Source organism: Oreochromis niloticus, unplaced genomic scaffold, assembly GCF_001858045.2.
Source record: "Oreochromis niloticus isolate F11D_XX unplaced genomic scaffold, O_niloticus_UMD_NMBU tig00007802_pilon, whole genome shotgun sequence".
Lineage (NCBI taxonomy): Eukaryota > Metazoa > Chordata > Actinopteri > Cichliformes > Cichlidae > Oreochromis > Oreochromis niloticus.
In genome coordinates, this window is record NW_020328774.1 from 32854 (window position 1) to 54401 (window position 21548).

The following is a 21548-nucleotide window of genomic DNA, read 5'->3' on the forward strand; positions in this document are numbered from 1 at the left end:
GTACTTTCCTTAAACTTGCAACAGACACTTTTGTTAGCAGCATTTTTAGCACGTGAAGTAAGATATAAACACAGTATCTCTTATCCTCCACTTTTAAGTTTGTGTGATAGCCTCTTTATAAGGTTAGGGAAACCTCCAATCAGCAGAGACTAAAGAAGTCACTTGGATGAGTGACAAAATGTTTCTCCCACTGAAAACGCTACGTCCAGATGAACAGAATCAACTTTTTGGGTTTCCTTACCTGGATGATTGTGGGTGCATCAACACAATAATAACAATAGTAATAATACATCTACATTGCTAATAAATTGCAAGTGGCTACCAGACTGGCTGTGATCACAAAATAATAGCCTATGTACACATTTGAAAGTGATTAACGTCTATTACACAGAAACCTCGGAAAGAAAAGTCAAAATTTCTCAGGTGATTTTAAAATATACAGGGAGTGCAGAATTATTAGGCAAGTTGCATTTTTGAGGAATAATTTTATTATTGAACAACAACCATGTTCTCAATGAACCCAAAAAACTCATCAATATCAAAGCTGAATGTTTTTGGAAGTAGTTTTTAGTTTGTTTTTAGTTTGAGCTATTGTAGGGGGATATCTGTGTGTGCAGGTGACTATTACTGTGCATAATTATTAGGCAACTTAACAAAAAACAAATATATACCCATTTCAATTATTTATTTTTACCAGTGAAACCAATATAACATCTCCACATTCACAAATATACATTTCTGACATTCAAAAACAAAACAAAAACAAATCAGCGACCAATATAGCCACCTTTCTTTGCAAGGGCACTCAAAAGCCTGCCATCCATGGATTCTGTCAGTGTTTTGATCTGTTCACCATCAACATTGCGTGCAGCAGCAACCACAGCCTCCCAGACACTGTTCAGAGAGGTGTACTGTTTTCCCTCCTTGTAAATCTCACATTTGATGATGGACCACAGGTTCTCAATGGGGTTCAGATCAGGTGAACAAGGAGGCCATGTCATTAGTTTTTCTTCCTTTATACCCTTTCTTGCCAGCCACGCTGTGGAGTACTTGGACGCGTGTGATGGAGCATTGTCCTGCATGAAAATTATGTTTTTCTTGAAGGATGCAGACTTCTTCCTGTACCACTGCTTGAAGAAGGTGTCTTCCAGAAACTGGCAGTAGGACTGGGAGTTGAGCTTGACTCCATCCTCAACCCGAAAAGGCCCACAAGCTCATCTTTGATGATACCAGCCCAAACCAGTACTCCACCTCCACCTTGCTGGCGTCTGAGTCGGACTGGAGCTCTCTGCCCTTTACCAATCCAGCCACGGGCCCATCCATCTGGCCCATCAAGACTCACTCTCATTTCATCAGTCCATAAAACCTTAGAAAAATCAGTCTTGAGATATTTCTTGGCCCAGTCTTGACATTTCAGCTTGTGTGTCTTGTTCAGTGGTGGTCGTCTTTCAGCCTTTCTTACCTTGGCCATGTCTCTGAGTATTGCACACCTTGTGCTTTTGGGCACTCCAGTGATGTTGCAGCTCTGAAATATGGCCAAACTGGTGGCAAGTGGCATCTTGGCAGCTGCACGCTTGACTTTTCTCAGTTCATGGGCAGTTATTTTGCGCCTTGGTTTTTCCACACGCTTCTTGCGACCCTGTTGACTATTTTGAATGAAACGCTTGATTGTTCGATGATCACGCTTCAGAAGCTTTGCAATTTTAAGACTGCTGCATCCCTCTGCAAGATATCTCACTATTTTTGACTTTTCTGAGCCTGTCAAGTCCTTCTTTTGACCCATTTTGCCAAAGGAAAGGAAGTTGCCTAATAATTATGCACACCTGATATAGGGTGTTGATGTCATTAGACCACACCCCTTCTCATTACAGAGATGCACATCACCTAATATGCTTAATTGGTAGTAGGCTTTTGAGCCTATACAGTTTGGAGTAAGACAACATGCATGAAGAGGATGATGTGGACAAAATACTCACTTGCCTAATAATTCTGCACTCCCTGTATATGAATCTAGCCTTCATCATCTTATCACAGAGATAATTTCCCAACAACTTGATGTTAAGTGTTTCCATCTTTAGAAACCTTACTGCAAAAACTCATAACAATGCAGCATGTCAGCAATGTAAAAGATGAGCAGAAAAATGAAAAGTTTGCTTTCGTAAGTCAACAACATTCTGATAAAATTAGTCATGAACAGACATCTCCACCACAGGCATCTCTAAAACAGTATAGCTTATGACTTTTTGTTTTTGTCAAACATTTAATGAAAGTTTTATATCTAAAAAGAAAAAGAAAAAAACAAAACAAAACAAAAAAAAAAACGCAATATGGAGCTCCATCTAAGCACAAAATATAAATAACTTTAGTGTGGCACCATCTACACTATGTAAACCAGCGATTCCTGTGATGATCTATGGTTTTTATAATGTGTATTCTGAATTCTTGTTATTTTGAGTTTTCAGTCCGTTTTCACTCTCTCATTTTCTAATTTTTTTTTATATTTGCTAGGCTGAGTTTTGGGGTTTTTTTTTAAATTCCAGTCTTCTTTTCTTGATTGTTCCAAGTATATTATTGGTATTATTTGTTACAACTGTAAATCTTTGGTTCGCGTGTCTTCTACTTTTGTAAGGAGTCTTAGTTTATTATTACTATTAGTACCCCCCCCAACCACCACCATGTCCAGTGCAGCTGTAGCTGTAGCTAAGATGACACAGCAGACAGCTGAAATTAGCCTTCTGCTGGCCATCTTGCAGAATCTGGCTAATTTGGTCCTGATGATCAAGGGTGAACAGTGCAACAGGAGGAGTTTAGCTGGAAAGCAAACTAATGATTCAAATACGGGGGGCTGTGAGGAGATTATGTAATCCTTTACCAGTCACTCGAAGCACATCATTATGGGAGTTAGTATAACAGGACAATAGTCATTAAAAAATGTGACGGTGAATTTTGTGTCACTGGAATGATAGTGGCAGACTTTGAAACACGGTGTAACAACAGCCTGTTCCAGCAAGGTGTTGCAGATGTCCATGAGGCATTTGCCCGTGGGTCAGCAGACTCCCACTCTCAGTACCCGTCTTGGAATGCCTGGTGTGTTCACTCTCTTTAGAATTTTACAGATATTAGTAACGCTTAGATTCAGTGCTTTCTGATCAGGGTGAAGACTGGCTTTTCAGTTCAGTTCAGTTCAGTTCAGTTCATTTTTATTTCAAACATGTGCATTCACAATCATTACAAAATATAATTCCATTCTTTTGTTTGAAAAGGAGTAGGCAGAAGTATATACTTATTAGTCCCTACACCCTCAGATTTTACCTCTCATTGATTTAATTTTCTTTTAGCCTTAAATTAAACAAACAACATATAAAGTAAGCAAAGACAAAACAAACAAACAAATAAACAAGCCCCACCACAATATAGCTACTTTCATATAAATAAGGACTGAGTGGGAATGTTTGCAGATTCACAAATTATAAGATAAACAAATGAAAACACTATTACGAACAACATTACCACCCTGGGTTAACCCTGTTTTCTTCATTCTTATATTTGTTAAAAATGTGTTTTTTATATTTAATTTTAAACTGGTTTATATTGTTACTTTCTTTAATTTCTTCTGTTAGACTGTTCCATAATTTAACTCCTGCTATAGAGATAGACATACTTTTTAAAGTTGTTCTAACACTTTGTATTTTTAAATTCCATTTCCCTCTTAAGTTATACCCACCTTCTCTTTCTATAAACAATTTACAGATTTCTTTTGGAAGCATTTTATTTCTTGCTTTATATATTATTTGCGCTGTTTTAAACTCCACCAAGTCTTGGAATTTAATAGCTTGCATTTTGAAAAATAGTCCATTTGTATGATCCCTGTACCCCACATTATTTATTAATCTGATGGCCCTTTTCTGTATTATAGTTATTGTTTGTGTATTACTTTTGTATGTGTTTCCCCAGACCTCTACACAGTAGCTCATATACGGCAGTAGTAAAGCACAGTATAATATATGCAGTGCTTTCTGATCCAATATTTGCTTTGCTTTCCCCAGGATGGCAATGCCCCGTGCCAGTTTCCCTCGAACATGAGTAATATGTGGTTTCCAACAGACCTTGTGGTCAATGATCACACCAAGAAATTTTATTTCATTTACTCTTTCTAAATATACATTGTCAACACGTATTTCTACTTTGATATTTTTCTTTTGGTTTCCAAACAACATAAATTTGGTTTTATCTAGATTCAATGATAATTTATTTATATCAAACCACTTCTTTAATATCGTTAATTCCTGTGTGATCATCTCCAAAACCTGTGGCAATTCCACACCTGAAGAAAATATATTTGTGTCATCTGCAAATATTACAAACTTTAAATTCTGCAAGACTCTGCAAATATCATTTATGTACATAATAAACATTTTTGGACCCAATACTGAACCTTGAGGTACTCCACAAGCAATATGCATCAAATTAGATTTATATTCATTTATTTGTACATATTGTTGCCTATTGCCTAAATAGCTTTTTAACCAGTCCAAAACCACTCCTCTAAACCCTGTACCTTTCCAGTTTTTTTAATAGAATTTCATGATTAACAGTATCAAACGCCTTCTTTAGATCTAAGAAAACTCCGAGTGCGTACCTCTTATTATCTATACATTCTGTTATCTCTTCCATTAAATCTATCAATGCCAAAGTTGTTGATCTGTTGTTTCTGAACCCATATTGACTACCTGTCAGTAATTCATGTTTTTCCACAAAACTGTCAAATCTTTTTATGAAAAGTTTTTCCAGTATCTTAGAGAACTGGGAGAGTATTGACACTGGGCTATAATTTGTAAAATGATACTTTTCACCTGTTTTGTAAATTGGAATAACTTTAGCAACTTTCATTTTTTGTGGAAAAACCCCATTTTGAAAAGACAAGTTGAATATATATTTTAATGGTTTTACTATACCATCAATAACTCTCTTTACTGTTACCATATCAATATCATTCCAATCTGTACTGGTTTTGTTTTTAAGTCCTCTAACAATGTCTCCAAAAGTTTAATCTGTTCATCTGGACGTAGCGTTTTGTGGGAGAAACGTTTCGTCACTCATCCAAGTGACTTCTTCAGTCTCAGCTGACTGCAGGTTTCCCCAAACCTTATAAACAGTACATTTGCATAATGACTGAAACCAGCCCACTGAAGGAACAATGGGCTGTGAGGTCAGTTCCTTAATCATAATTATGCAAATTCCCATGACCATTGATCAACAATCACTGACCAAAACCAACTGATCAAAGAACACTGATCAATGGCCATGAGTACCATTCACTTTGAGTTGGGGAATGGCTGCAATCACAGCGTTGTAAGATGGCGAAAGATGTACCCTTAGGCCCCCTCCTCGATTCAGAGATGGTCTTTCACTCTTCACGTAAATGGCCTCCTTGACTCCGCGCTCAAACCAGCGTTCCTCCCTGTCCAGGATGTGTACATCCTCATCATTGAAAGAGTGTCCACTGGCCTGTAGGTGTAAATAGACTGCAGAGTCCTGGCCTGATGAGGTTGCTCTTCTGTGTTGTGCCATCCGCTTCGCTAGAGGTTGTTTGGTTTCCCCGATGTATAAATCCTGAAAATCCTCCTGGCACTTAACAGCGTACACTATGTTACTCTGTTTGTGTCGGGGGACCCGATCCTTGGGGTGGACCAGTTTTTGGCGCAGCGTGTTTTGGGGTTTAAAAGCCACAGAGACCCGGTGTTTAGAAAAAATGCGTCTCAACTGTTCCGATACTCCTGACACATATGGGATCACTACAGGTTTTCGCTTGGGCAGCGGTTGTCCTTCTCTCCTGGATCGGCTGGAGCTTTCTTTAGGTGCCTTTCCCGCTTTGACAAAAGTCCAGCTGGGATAACCACATTTACTCAGGGCCTTCTTGATGTGCTGTTCTTCTGCCTCCCTGGCCGCTGTGTCAGTGGGGATGGTGTTCGCTCTGTGTTGTAGCGTCCTGATGACGCTACAACACATTATGCAGTCATTATGCAAATGTACTGTTTATAAGGTTTGGGGAAACCTGCAGTCAGCTGAGACTGAAGAAGTCACTTGGATGAGTGACGAAACGTTTCTCCCACAAAACGCTACGTCCAGATGAACAGATTCAACTTTTGGAGATTTACTTTCCTGGATGATTGAGAATGCATCAAGCCCTCTAACAATGTCATAAATCTCTTTCTCTTCCACTGCTCTTAAAAACATTGAGCTTCTATTCCTTTCAATATCTTCACCAGTGTCCCTTTCTGTTCCATCGACCTTTATTCCCTCTGCCAGTTTTGGCCCTATATTTATGAAGAATTCATTAAAACCATTTACTACGTCATTCATTTTGTTAATGCTTCTTGTCCCTTCTATAAAGTACCCCGGATAATCATTTTTCCTTGATTCATTTTTGATTATACTGTTTAATACATTCCATATACCTCTTGTGTTATCTTTATTCTGTTCTAACCTTTTATTAAAATATTCTCTTTTACAGGTTCTCATTATATTTGTTAATTTATTTTTATAGGTTTTATACCTTCTTTCAGTGTCTATGATTCTCTTTTTTATGAATTCTCGATACAGGGTTGTTTTGTTTTTTTTGCTGGCATTTTGTAGTCCTTTAGTCATCCATGGTCTTCCAGCATAGTTGTGTTTCCTATTAATTTCAATTACTGGACAGTTTTTCTCAAGTAATGAGTTAAATGGTATAGTGGTTTTATTATACGTTGCAAATCTACAGAAAATGTTATTGAGTTCATTTAGACAGTGTAGGTTGTTGTCACAAAGTGGAGGAGCGGCCCTATAACTCTACTGTAGCTCCTGTGAAAACTAAGGTCTCAAATCAGAAGTACCTGACTCCGTGGTATAATTCTCAAACACGTAGCCTAAAGCAGATGACTCGTAAGCTCGAGAGGAAATGGCGTGTCACAAATTTAGCCTGGAGAAATAGTTTGCTGATTTATAAGAAAGCCCTCCGCAAAGCCAGAACATCTTACTATTCGTCACTGATTGAAGAAAATAAGAACAACCCCAGGTTTCTCTTCAGCACTGTAGCCAGGCTGACAAAAACTCAGAGGTCTTTTGAGCCAACCATCCCTTTAACGCTAACTAGTAATGACTTCATGAACTTCTTCACAAATAAAATTCTTATCATTAGAGAAAAAATTACCAATAATCATCCCACAGATGTATTATCGTCTACAGCTACTCTTAGTACCACTGATGTTAAGTTAGACTCTTTTTCTCCAATTGATCTTTCTGAGTTAACTTCAGTAATTACTTCCTCCAAACCATCAACGTGTCTTTTAGACCCCATTCCTACAAAACTGCTCAAAGAAGTCCTGCCATTAATTAATTCTTCGATCTTAAATATGATCAACCTATCTCTAATAATCGGCTATGTACCACAGGCCTTCAAGGTGGCTGTAGTTAAACCTTTACTCAAAAAGCCATCTCTAGACCCAGCTGTCTTAGCTAATTATAGGCCAATCTCCAACCTTCCTTTCATATCAAAAATCCTTGAAAGAGTAGTTGTCAAACAGCTAACAGATCATCTGCAGAGGAATGGCTTATTTGAAGAGTTTCAGTCAGGTTTCAGAGCTCATCACAGCACAGAAACAGCTTTAGTGAAGGTTACAAATGATCTTCTTATGGCCTCTGACAGTGGACTCATCTCTGTGCTTGTCCTGCTAGACCTTAGTGCAGCGTTCGATACTGTTGACCATAATATCCTATTAGCGCGATTAGAACATGCTGTAGGTATTACAGGTACTGCGCTGCAGTGGTTTGTATCATATCTATCTAATAGACTCCAATTTGTACATGTAAATGGAGAGTCCTCTTCACACACTAAGGTCAGTTATGGTGTTCCACAGGGTTCGGTGCTAGGATCAATTCTGTTTACATTATACATGCTTCCCCCTAGGCAGCATCATTGGAATACATAGCATAAATTTTCACTGCTATGCAGATGACACGCAGCTCTATCTATCCATGAAGCCAGATAACACACACCAATTAGTTAAACTGCAGGAATGTCTTAAAGACATAAAGACCTGGATGGCCGCTAACTTTCTGCTTCTTAATTCAGATAAAACTGAGGTTATTGTACTCGGCCCTGAAAATCTTAGAAATATGGTATCTAACCAGATTCTTACTCTGGATGGCATTACTTTGGCCTCCAGTAATGCTGTGAGGAAACTTGGAGTCATTTTTGACCAGGACATGTCCTTCAACGCACATATTAAACAAATATGTAAGACTGCTTTCTTCCATTTGCGCAACATCTCTAAAGTTAGAAATATCCTGTCTCTTAGTGACGCTGAAAAACTAGTTCATGCATTTATTACTTCCAGGCTGGACTACTGTAATTCATTATTATCAGGATGTCCTAAAAACTCGCTGAAAAGTCTTCAGCTAATCCAAAATGCTGCAGCAAGAGTACTGACAGGGACTAGAAAGAGAGAGCATATTTCTCCTGTTTTGGCTTCCCTTCATTGGCTTCCTGTTAAATCCAGAATTGAATTCAAAATCCTGCTCCTCACATACAAGGTCTTAAATAATCTGGCCCCACCTTATCTTAATGACCTTGTAGTACCATATCACCCTATTAGAGCACTTCGCTCTCGCACTGCAGGCCTACTTGCTGTTCCTAGAGTATTTAAAAGTAGAATGGGAGGCAGAGCCTTCAGTTTTCAGGCCCCTCTTCTGTGGAACCAGCTTCCAGTTTGGATTCGGGAGACAGACACTATCTCTACTTTCAAGATTAGGCTTAAAACTTTCCTTTTTGCTAAAGCATATAGTTAGGGCTGGACCAGGTGACCCTGAATCCTCCCTTAGTTATGCTGCAATAGACGTAGGCTGCCGGGGATTCCCATGATGCATTGAGTTTTTCCTTTCCAGTCACCTTTCTCACTCACTATGTGTTAATAGACCTCTCTGCATTGAATCATATCTGTTATTAACCTCTGTCTCTCTTCCACAGCATGTCTTTCATCCTGTTTTCCTTCTCTCACCCCACCCGGTCGCAGCAGATTGCCGCCCCTCCCTGAGCCTGGTTCTGCCAGAGGTTTCTTCCTGTTAAAAGGGAGTTTTTCCTTCCCACTGTCGCCAAAGTGCTTGCTCATAGGGGGTCATATGATTGTTGGGTTTTTCTCTGTACCTATGAAGCGCCTTGAGGCGACTTTTGTTGTGATTTGGCGCTATATAAATAAAATTGAATTGAATTGAATTGAATTGAATAATCTGTTATCTTTGAATCCCCTGAAATATAGCTTTATCAGGGTCACAGAAGAAATTTTGAATATTTCCAGTATGGCATGTTTTGCTGTTCTTTTGCTCGCAGGGTGGTCTGTGGCTCAGCTGTGGAGAGGGTGGAGAGGGCCAGTTCCAGGAGAGGCTGGCCAACACAGCTGGGGATCATTATCAGATCATGCCTACCCTATCTGAGCAGCACGCCGGGAACTTAACACAACACAAATGTGTGTTACAGTGGCGCCCAATTACCCAGGACAAGATATCAGACCCACGAACCATGCAGAGCTAGCTGCCAGCAGACAGCGGTGCAACGACAGCAACCTGGAAGCCCCAGGACCAGGCCAAGTACCAGACAAATGTCCTGGAAAATCTGGTTGCTCAATGTGGTTCCTCTCCAGCCCTGCCACAGCTCTCCCCCCGCCCCTGGCCTTGTGATTAACAGAGTCACACAGCGAATGGTTTCGCTCCATCGTTCCTGTGGTGAAGAAAGGTGGGTCTATAAGGTTCTGTGTTGACTACCACAAGATGATTGAGGTGTCACAGCTTATCGCTTATTCCATGCCATCGGTCAATGAACTCCTACTGCTCATTTTTTCACAACACTGGATTTGACCAAGTGCTACTGGCATATTCCCTTGTCTCCAGAGTTTCCACTCTGTTCAGATTTTACCAATTCGTCACACTTTTATTTGACTTTTTCAAAAAGGGTGTTGACCATGCCATTGATTATATAAGCCACAAACTCTCAAAATGGGAAATCCCCGGCTTGAGTTCGGAGGTGGGTATATGGTGGGGTGCGGTCTGTGGCTCAGCTCTAAGGAAGGGGTGTTGCAGTTGATTCAGAGGGTCGTACCAAGGGAGTCTGACCAACGAGCTGGGGGACATAAATGGATCACACGTCCCCATTTTTAGCAATACGCCAGCGCCTTGAGAGGAAGAGGAGCTCAGAGTACGTAGCTGTGTGCAAGCAAACAGAATGAAAGTGTGAGCCAGCTGGCAACAAAAACCTAAAAAGGCGACAGTATAAATAAAGAACGTTGAAACACTGTGTGCATGTCATAGTGGGAAACATAGCACAAAAGTGTGTTTAGCTACACATGCCACCTCCCTTGCACTAACCCAACTCCTTTGTCCACTCCTGGCGGTGAACAGAGAGGTCCACAGGAACAATAGCTGAGTCAAGGACTGAGGGATCCAGGCATGTCTCCGTAAAAAAATAAAGACATTACAGTCCTTAATAGTGGAGAGTCATCCTGGCCCGTAGTTCATCCAGCTTGTTTTCCAGTTTGGATGTTAGAGGAATACTGGGGAGGGGGCAAACAGTGTTGTCTGTTCCTCAACTTGGCTAGGACTCTGGCTCTTTTCCCTCCTTTTCCTCCAGCATTGTTTCCACTAAGGTAGCCAAGGTAAAGTACCTCCACTCATTAAAAAGTGTGGTCCCAGACTGTGAATGTTGTTGGATGTCTAAACGAGTCTGTCTGTCATATGGAGCCTTGGCTCCATTTTAAACATATTTCTTCAATGCTTGACCACAGACTATATTTAAGATATGGACATCGCGACATAAGCATATTGGGATGCTGGTTCATCAGACTGCTGAACTGGTTTGGAAGTCGCACCAAAGCTTTTCACAACAAACAACCATTTATTTCAGTGGATAAAGACAGGGTAATCATGAGCAACAAGACCAACTAAAACCTTGTGACTGTCACTGATTAGAGGCATCTAATGTTCCTAACACAAAAAACACATGGATAGTTCTTAGTAGGTTAAGATAACATTACTTGAACTAAAACACAGTTTTTGGTCACCTTCACAGCAGTTTCATGAAAGGCAGAAACCTTAAAAAGTGGGAAAAAGTAAAAAGCCCTACAAAAGTTGAAACAATTGTGAGGCTATGCCAGACCAGTCACAGCAAACATGAATCAGATTCTCTTTGGTGACACAATAAAGGGAGATTTAGATTATCTTTGGTCAGAGAATGAAAACATGTTTTATGCACTGTAAAATAAAACTAAAGTGATACTTAATATTTCACCAAAACAAAACATAATGCCAAATACCATTTCTAATACAGCTTAATACTTACCAATGTACTGTGGAGTGCCACTTGTGCTCTTGTACTCCTCTCCCGGATGAAACATGTGAGCCAGGCCAAAGTCTATGAGTTTGATGTTGGGAGGTTTTGACACTTTGTCTGACAGCATGATATTTTCTGGCTGAATGTGGAGAAAAATGTTATGTTGGAAACCACATCTTTGAAAATGTTCTGTTCCACAATATAAAATGATAGATGTAACTAAGTATACTTACCTTGAGGTCAAAGTGGGCAATGTTTTTGCAGTGTATGAATCTCAGTCCCTCCAGTATCTGCTTCATGAATTCAATAGCCTCAGTTTCCAACAGATTCTCTTTCTCAGCAATGAAGTCAAACAACTCCCCTCCACTGACACTAAGCAGAAAAGTGTTTTAATGAGATACTTGTTACACTTTCATTTTTTCCCTGTACAGAACAGGACAGGGTAGCAAATATATATTTACTCACTACCCACATAGCAAACAGTTCTGGCCCGGATCTGGTGTCAAGCCGGCACTGCTGGCTGACTTCTGGCATGGTAAGTGGTATGTCATCCAGATATGGACCAGGCCTGCCATAGATGGCACTGTTTATGTGATGGCATGCCACATCTGCCCCGATTGTGGTTTGGTTTATATGACCCAGGTGCATAAAAAACAGGTCTGGTGAATCCCCCCGGCTGGCACTTCTGATTGACTGGTGTCATGGCAGGGTGTATGTCAACCAGATGTGGGCCAGGTCTGGCAATGATGGCACTCATTTATGTTCCTTTTTTCCTATTTTAGTTAGAAGACCCAAATGCCATGTTACACTACTATACTGCTATGGTAGCCAACGTTTCAAATGCAGGTTTGACAGGTTTATGAGTGTACAGTTTACTAGTGAGGGTTCACTCATGTTTACCACCGGGTGGCTAGGAGGTAGAGCAGGTCACCTCCTAATCGGAAGGTTAGTGGTTCAATCCCTGGCTCCTGCATGTCAAGTGGGCAAGATACTAACCCAAGTTGCTCTCCGATGCATCCATCAGAGTATGAGTGTGTCTGAATGTAGTTAGGAAGCACTTAGTTTAAAGAAAGTGACTGTGGCATGTTGTATAGAGCGCTTTGAGTACTCTGGGAGAGTAGAAAAGCTCTATATAAGAATCAGTCCATTCACTGTCTGAACAGAGTTTCGTCATGTTACTTTTGTAGCAGGAGTGTTACTTGATATATTGTTAATTATGAATTATATAAAATATTCAATTCAAAATAAATTTGCTGCATTACCTTGGTTGAGACATTTTTAATCTGTGCTAAATACGGCACATGTTGTTATTACATGGCTTGATTAAGGTACACATTAAGCTGACATCTGGGGCCAGAGCTGAAAGTGTTCTGGGCCAGCACAGGGCCAGCAGTGTGTCTGCAACTGGCCCTGCACTGGCCAATGTGTGGGCCACCTCTGGCAAACCTGATCTGGGCCACCAAAGGGCCGTCATTCTTTGCGGTATGTGGGCCATGTGTAAGCACACTGTGTGGGCCAGATCCGGAACATACCAGTTTGTGGTTTTATGGTTTGTTTCCCATCTGTTATCTGTTATTTGGGGGGGGGGGGGGGATTCGCATTAACAGAAAACGTGTTTAAACGTGTTTACATTTGTAGGTATAACAGTGAAGTGGTTATCAGTCACAGCTCTGGTGAGCTACAGCCACCTGTAGCTCAGGTGGCAGAGCAGGTCAGCCACTAATCAGAAAGTCGGTGGTTCGATCCCAGGCTGCCTCCTGGCTGCATGCCAAATATCCTTGGGCAAGATACTAACCCCATGTTTGCCTACTGGTGGTGGTCAGAGGGCCCGGTGGCGCCAGTGTCCGGCAGCCTCGCCTCTGTCAGTGCGCCCCAGGGCAGCTGTGACTACAATGTAGCTTGCCATTGCCAGTGTGTGAATGGGTGAATGACTGAATGTAGTGTAATGCGCTTTGGGGTCCTTAGGGACTGAATAAAGCGCTATACAAATGCAAACAAAAAGGATGTTTTATGGAGATATTTGTCAACTCACAGCTCCAGGATGAGCACCACTTCAGCGCGACTTTCAAAAACATCTTTAAGAGCCACAATGTTTGGATGTTGGACAGCCTGGAGGATCTCCACCTCTCGCTCCACGCTGCTCCTGTCCAGGCCAAGACGGCTGCATGCAACCTTCCGAATCTTCAGGAACTTGCCTGCCCAAAACTTCCCAGAGGTCCGCTCCCGAACCTGTCGAACCTGGCCAAAATGCCCACTGTACGGGGGAAGGACAGAATTCACAAAAAACACCAAGCCTGGCATGCATCAAAAATATTGTGTCCTGACAAATTTTTTTTTTTTTTTTTTTTTTATGTTAAAGTAAAAACAAATAGTCTTCCCAGACATTTGGGTCAGGCCTAGTCACCATATCCTCACATAGCCAAATAGGCTTCTGCTGCTCAACGGGTGGTCCTTACACGAGAACATTAACTCTTCCAGCAGCTTCGGAAAAACTCTGAGTAACTGCTCTGCCGCCCAGGTGGCCTGGGGCAATTTCTTCCCTTCATAACTTTATCCAGTGGTTTCTGTTATGACGCTGAGCCACGAGATATTCAGCCTAGATGCAGAGTATTTGCACACGTTTTGCATATTCATGCTTTGAGCAGGAGAGGTCCTCCCCCTCATCCCAGTGAGAGGTCACAGCGTTGAACTTAAAGTCAAGCCCCAGAGTTTCTGCTAGTTTCTGTCCACTTTCACTATCTGTGGTGCTAACAACAAGGACAACGAGTTAGCTGGTTTACTAACTTCAGTAGAAAAGGAAAATAATGTTAGCTGGCGTGCTAAACCGTACTAACTAAACCGCCTTAGCAGAGAGTAAGTGGTACGACGCCCGATCTATGGTGAAGACTTAGTTTCAGCACAGACGAGCAAAAGGTATCAAGCACCCAGCAACAGAAAGTTTGCTAAACACTCCTGTCTATGGACAGGTAAGATAGCTAGCTAGCCTAATGCAGGTTGAGATATGTGCAGAAGCTTGAAGAGCTGTTTCAATAATGGCTATGTAATAGCGCAAGCTATTGAAGGATGGGAGTTTCTGCCTGACGTAGTTGTCACAATCACCAGCCAATCAGGAGTGGCGGAATGAGATAAATTACTCTGATTTGAATTGCATCCCATAGTGCAATATTGCAGTGAATGCTACTATGGGAACTGATCCGTAATCCGAACCGATCCCACTACACGGTTCGGGACGCACGTGATCCGAAGATTCGAAAAAGAAGGAAAAAAAGTATGTGTATGGTGTGCATGGTCAGTCTGTCAAGCGATAGTTATGGCCAGTGCTAGCGGTCCAAGGGGAGGAGCAGAGGAGTTTGCGGCATTTAAGCAGCCCTTTGCTCCCCAATCCAATCGGGCTAAAGCTATTACGAAAGCTACTAGGGTGTTTAGCTGCAGACGGGAGGCCGTATTCCCTTGTGCAAAATAAGGGGTTTAAACTATGATGAACGTGCTTGAGCCAAGCTATGATATCCCGTTGCGCATCCACTTCAGTGACAAGATCGTACCCAGGCATGTATGAGCAGGAAAAGTTTAAAGTTATGGCTGAACTGTCCCAGGCATCTTCTGTTGCCCAACTACAAATGGGTAGACCTCAAGGTCAACGGAAAGCTACATGACCGTGACCGCATTATATCACAGCGGAGTGGTATATATATATATATATATATATATATATATATATATATATATATATATATATATATATATATATATATATATATATATATATATATATATATATAATATATATATATAGAGAGAGAGAGAGAGAGAGAGAGAGATATAGAGATATAGAGATATATATATATAATAATGAGTCTTGAGTTGAATGTTTTTAATAGGCAAAAAATACTTAAATAAGTTCATAAGTAGATGTTAAAGTTTTGTCTTTTTTTATTTTTTTGCTGATCCCAAAATTGATCCGATCCGTGACTTAAAACCGTGATCCAATCCGAACCGTGACATTTTTGATCCATTGCACCACTAATGGGAACAGGGAATTTTACTTTCACATGCATCACCTCGTTAAATATGGTTGCAGACCAACCATACGCGGTACAGAGCTACAGGTTATTGTAGGCAGGCATTAAAAAAAAAAAAAAAAAGCAAAGGACACAGCTCTTGTTACAGTATGCTGGGGATGACTGGAAGACTGATGTCTCTGAGAGTTTTTATTCCTATTGTGGTTAATAATTTATAGTGGAATTGCAGTATAATTGCTCAAAATGAGAAGTTTGCTAAGCACACAAGCACAGAGGTTTCTGTGGTCATTTTGCAAGAGTCTGGTATAGGTTGCATAAAATGCATGTAGCTCATTTCCTTTGTATGATTGTGAGTTACCATAAGATTATCGTTTCTTCTCTGTTTTACCATATTACTCAGAGAGCTTTTTGGGGTATCGACTAGGGCTGCTCAATTAATCGAATTTTAATCTAAATTACGATCTGGGCTTTCAACGATCATTAAAAATGACTGAGCTGACTATTAGCACCTCCCTCGTGCTTTACTCTCGCGCTGGTCAGTGTGCACCTCTCTGCGTTTCGAACACGTGTCACAACAATTAAGAGGACCCGAGGGAAGCTCGGAAAGCTAAGCAAAAGTTATTTGGAGAGGAGAGGATAACGGCTGCTGAAGAAAGAATGCCGCTGGTTGAAAAGAGGGGTAAAGCGACTTCAGTGGTGTGGAAACATGGGTTCGCGGAGTCAGACGTGGATCAAGTAGACATAGTGTGTAAACTTTGCTACGGTGTCGTAGCTGCACCACAGAGCAACACTACAAATTTATTCAATCATTTGAAGACCGCTCACAAAGTGACATACGATCAAACAATGAAGGAGCAGCAACTTTAGTTGACATACCTCAATGTCAGTTTGATGCAATTGTGCATTGTGTGGCTACACAGCTTGCCTTGATGTTTGGTTATTTGCATAAATATTATGCAGTAATTTGAAGTTCACTAAACATTAATGTTTACATTTTTCATTTATTTTTTATATTGCAAACATTTGCACTGTTATCAGTATTTGCACACTATTTTATATTATTTTTTGACAATCTTTAAAGCCATTATTCAATACATTGTTATTGTTAAATAAATATCGTCAAATAATCGAGATCTCAATTTCAGTGAAAATAATCGTGATTATCATTTTTGCCATAATCGAGCAGCCCTAGTATCGACAATCAAATTAAGGCTGAAATCCAGCTTATTACAAATTCAATATGCTGTTATTCAGAAACACAAATCTGTACATGTCCTCCCCATACATCACTGTATCATGCGGAAGACCTACTGGAACATATGAGAGCATAAAACAGTTGCATCCATACCTTCCCAGAACTTCCCCAATCTCATAGAAGTCTTCCACATTCTCAGGTTTGAAGACAGCCATGTTCCTTTGTTTCACACTGGTCACCTTGGTTATAGGTTTGCCTACTGCCAACTATTTAATATGGAGCTTCAAGTGGTTCATGATCCTCCAAACTCTAACATCAAGGCTGGACCTGAGTTTGAGTAACAGAAAATATTACAGAAAATTATGTTCTCCAAAAGAACACACACTGTCTTATACTGTGACAACTACACAAGCACAGTGCATACATCTGATACATACAGCCGACATTTTGCTAGCGAGAAAAAAAAAAAAATTATCGGACTTGAACAACCAAAAATTTCTCCAGGGTTCTTCAATATGCATTTATCCTGAACTTTTCCCAGTCATCTAGTTTGAGATTAATACTTTATCTAGTCATAAATAAAACTGTAACGCAGCAGTGTTCCATCAGAGAAGCAAGGTAAGCAGCGACTGCCTGGTCAAATCGAAAAATCTAAAACAATTATGTGACAGATCTCTTTTAATCTGAAACAGTGTTCTGCCATCAAACTTCCACCCATCCTTTACATTACTGCCATCTTTTGACTGCAGTTGGCTTTTGCTACTGGAAGCTCTACTTGTCTCGGATCCTACTGAAAACTGTGTGCTTCTATTTCATGAGCATATCTGTGTCCTGTTAACCATGTCTGAAGATTGACAAGCTAAGAGACCAGATAAACATCTGGTGTTTGATGAGAGACTGATGGGAGATTAGCATGCAAGGTATGCTGCCACTGGCTCTGCATTCAAAGTTCTGAGATTCCCAGTTTGTGTGGAAACAGAATCAGCATTAGCCAGCAGATGAGCTTCTGGAATTCATCATCGTAACAGATGATTATGAGCAAGCGTTTCCTCTTAAAAACCAACTTGACAAACATGTAGACAAACTAGAGTGCAGAGTGAAAAGTTTTAATAACTTCCTTAGGCAAGTGGAACAGGCACAGGCTCAACCAGCACATTAAGATTAGTATATCTGAGAAATCACTAGTAAGATTAACTAGCTGTTTGGTCAAGACGCCTTCATTTTTCAATAACATTTTTACATATTTAACCCACTGTAGATGGAGACAGTTATTCATGTCATGTACTGCTCAAGCCTTTTAATTCACCTATGTTTTTTTTGTTATTAATACATTTTAATATATTAACAAGCTGTGTTTCTAAGCTCATTAACAATTTTTTTCAGGCATAATGGGCTGTCACAAGAAAACTACTACAAAACTACACAAAGATATAAATATTATTATTTTACTTTATTCTACTTTGAATGCTAAGTGCTTGATGTAATGGCTGAGCTGAGATAGCAGTGCTAAAATTTTCTACTACATGGTCACCTGGTCAGATTCTCTTCAATGGCTTCTTTGAAAGCAGAGTAACAGTGTCTCCATTGTGTTACTGACATTTTCAGAAAATATATGCATAATTTCTCAGTTATCGCCTGACTGTATATGTGGAATGTGTTGTGATAACATTGACAAGTATACTAGATGCCATGGATTCTTAGGATTACAATTCTTTGTATTGTTGTAGAAGAATGAGCTCAGTGACATTCACCTCACACCCTCAGTAGTTTTAATGTTACAGCTGTATATTTTTAGTATTTTACGTGTTCATTCAGTACACTACCATCATACTTTTTGCAATTCTAAAAAATGTTTACAATATTTTAGAAAATAAAATGTATTGACATAAAATGGAAGCACTGCAAAGAAGAATTTAGCAGTTTCACGCAATAACTTTACGTACGTAGAAGATTAAGCTGACAAAAGACTGAAGAAAACAAAAGCCTCTTAGTGGCATCATCAGCTTCCACAGAAACACAAGTCACACGTGAGGCACTTCCTCATTTCAGGTTCTATTTCTGGGCTTGAGGACCCGAGGATTTTTATCTGATTAGGTGCTGTATGACAATGACTTCTCTCGTCTGCTTTTGGCACTTCCATTGATTCTCTTCTCACAACTCTCTGCACTAGAAACCATGACATCAGATGCATGTTGCAAACTTCTCTCTACACACTTTGATGTACTTCCCCATATGATACAGAATGAAAGAAACATTCAGGGAAGGGTGAATAAAATGTGGATGTCAGTCTTTCAAACGTCGTCCGACCCTGGTCATTTCACAAAGCATGACGAGAACAGTAATAGCTACAGGAATGTCACTATAGGCACCAGATTCAAAACTCTGGTACACTGCAGAAAATAAATTTATGGACCTAACAGGCTCAAGACGCATAGTCTGAATTATGGTTGTTTTTGTGATATTCTCTATGTTATTTAAAAAATTTTAAATTAAATTAAAAGTAAAGAAAGTTACTGTAACTTGTTTTGTTTTTCTACAGTGTTAGAATTTCTGTGACAGCAATTTTGTCATTTTATTTAACTGGATGCAGAAAAGCACATACAAATTTGGAAAATGTAAAGACGATTTTGCAAAAAGGAACAGACATGCCAAACATGCCAGACATTTCAGTTCATTAAGCTAGTTAACTGATCTGTAAATAATTCCAAACAATCTAGATTGGGTAATCAGCCGATATCTGAGCAGACTGACTGCCATTTGTCAGTGATGCTTTTGTTGCATTGCGCTTTTCCTAAACTAACCAAGCAGAACTAGTCCAACCCGTTGCAATTCTGGAGCATTTGCTTAGGTCATCTCTCTCTGCACATGACTTAGCAGCAAGTTAAGCTCTAGGAGCACCCACAATGACAGCACATTTCAGCAAGCTGGTAAACACCAAAGTGGTTATTATTGTTTCATCATTTCATTTGTTTTCTTTTCCTTTTTTTCAGAGCAGAATTCACTGATGATTACTTAGATGATACACATAAAGGAAAAGTTTCCCAGATAGGGATTTAGATATGCACCTCAGTAAGGAGATCCCGATCCATCAACAAAGGCAAAAGAGGACTGCAAACTGACACACACACACACACACACACACACACACACACACACACACACACACACACACAAATCACCTGCAGTTATGGCTAGATAAAAGAGTGTGAAGTGGAGCAAGAGTTGGGACATTGAGTCAATGGAGGGAGTGGCTGACAACTGTCACACTAGGTTAGAGTAATAACAATATGATAGACCACTATGTAGATGATCGCTCCTCTGCTCCCCCACAGTGACGCCATGTATCATCTGCAGTTTTCTAAATAATAATCCACAATTTCACAGAAAGAAAATGTACAGTATTTTCTTGATCTACTGCTAAAAGTACACTGATGTGAGGTCATGTTCTGTAGTGCACTGCAGGCAAACACCACCACCAAATACAAGCAAACAAAGTACAGTTAGTGCAGTGTTTATACCTCTTAAGGTGAGCCAACTACCACAGATAAAAGATGACTATACACAGGTGTTCCTGAATGCATAGGTGCTATAAATCATATAAAACCTATGAAGGGACATTAACTATAAAACAGCTATCCCTAAAGAATCTCCTCAACACTCTTTCTTTCCTGTCAGTTGGTAATTTGTTAAAGTGATGTAACTTCTGACTCCTTTATTCGAGGAATGTGTTCTGTCCAAACGTTCTCAAGGGTACACTATGAGTCTTCCACAATAACACAGTCATCAAATGTGACAAACAGTCTAAGAGCCAAACTGTACCCCCCCCCAAAAAAAAACTCCCACCACGGATCAGATTTACTTTTAAGAAAGGAAACACCCTATGTGGTTTTGGGAACGCATATTTAGATTCCTATCCATTTGAGGCGTTAGTTCATCCTAAATCCACCCTAGAATCTAGAATCTGCATTAAATAATTAACAGACATAAGATCAGGCTGGTTTTGGAGAACCCGCCCGATACCTGCCAAGCAGTTTGAAAAGCTGTGGGCACAGAGATCTATCTGATGCCCTTTAAATGTACTAAAAATGTATTTTGTATGAAGTTAACCGATAAAAACTATCCATTGGTTTATTTACAGAATAACTTCTTTACAAGTAACAGTATAGAATGTGTAGACTGCACAGCCTAAAGCACTATACGACCTCAGCCTGTTGGGACATGTTTTATGTAGAAAAAACAGACTGAAACCCACCCGTTCTAAAGGAAGGAAACAACACAAAACTTCCTTATCCCAGGAAATGGCACTGTTTAAAAATAACTACAGGTGCTTTCGATATTTCAAAGACAGATTTCACTAAAAAAGAAAAAAGAAATCAGCTGAGAAATTTGTTGGCTCACTAACCATCGACACGTATTGCAAGCAGCCTCAACAACACAGCGCTTCCTTGCCCAGGTTCACTGTTCGGCTTCCAGGTAAGACGTTCCCAGGAAAGCTGTCTATCTCGTGGATGTGTTCCTGCCCTTCTCCTAGAAAGGCTGGAACATAAATGCCGTTTCGCCGTGTGCTTGGCCCTGAAGCTCGCAGGCAGTTGAGGAATGCGGAAAACACCACCACTATCCACACTTTGATGTCATGTCCGATTTACCGTAAATACGAGTTTAGCGACCTGGAGAGGCGTTCAGGGCACCTACTAAGAGTCAATAAAGTAAAAAGCTTTTTTTTTTTTTTTACTACATTTCACGTCAACGCGTCACATAACAGGTAATAACAGAAAAATTTCCGGTTTGCAAACACCGTCAAAATAAAGGCAGAAACTACAAATTAAGTTTTGAAATTTTTCTGCTTTATAATATTATTCAGTGGATAGAGTAATAACGAAATATCAATCCATCTAGTTTCTTAACCATTTATTCAACAGATTTAGAGGTCTATGGGAACCTTTCTAGAGCCTACGACCTAACCTATGTAAGTGGCCAA

The 21548-nt window shown here is 40.1% G+C and overlaps 1 protein-coding gene across 1 annotated transcript in view; it reads right to left on the reverse strand.

The window, feature by feature from the left end:
• The window catches only part of si:dkey-240h12.4 (death-associated protein kinase 2), a 34188-nt gene extending 12912 nt beyond the window's left edge, over positions 1 to 21276 (reverse strand). The window contains exons 1-5 of the mRNA XM_005465584.4: positions 20973 to 21276; positions 16724 to 16897; positions 13389 to 13610; positions 11590 to 11728; positions 11366 to 11495 (exon numbers count right to left, since the gene is read on the reverse strand). Coding sequence (XP_005465641.1) covers positions 11366 to 11495; positions 11590 to 11728; positions 13389 to 13610; positions 16724 to 16785 — 553 coding nt within the window. The 5' untranslated portion in view covers positions 16786 to 16897; positions 20973 to 21276. The remainder of the gene's footprint in view (positions 1 to 11365; positions 11496 to 11589; positions 11729 to 13388; positions 13611 to 16723; positions 16898 to 20972) is intronic.
• Between the last annotated feature and the right edge of the window lie 272 nt (positions 21277 to 21548).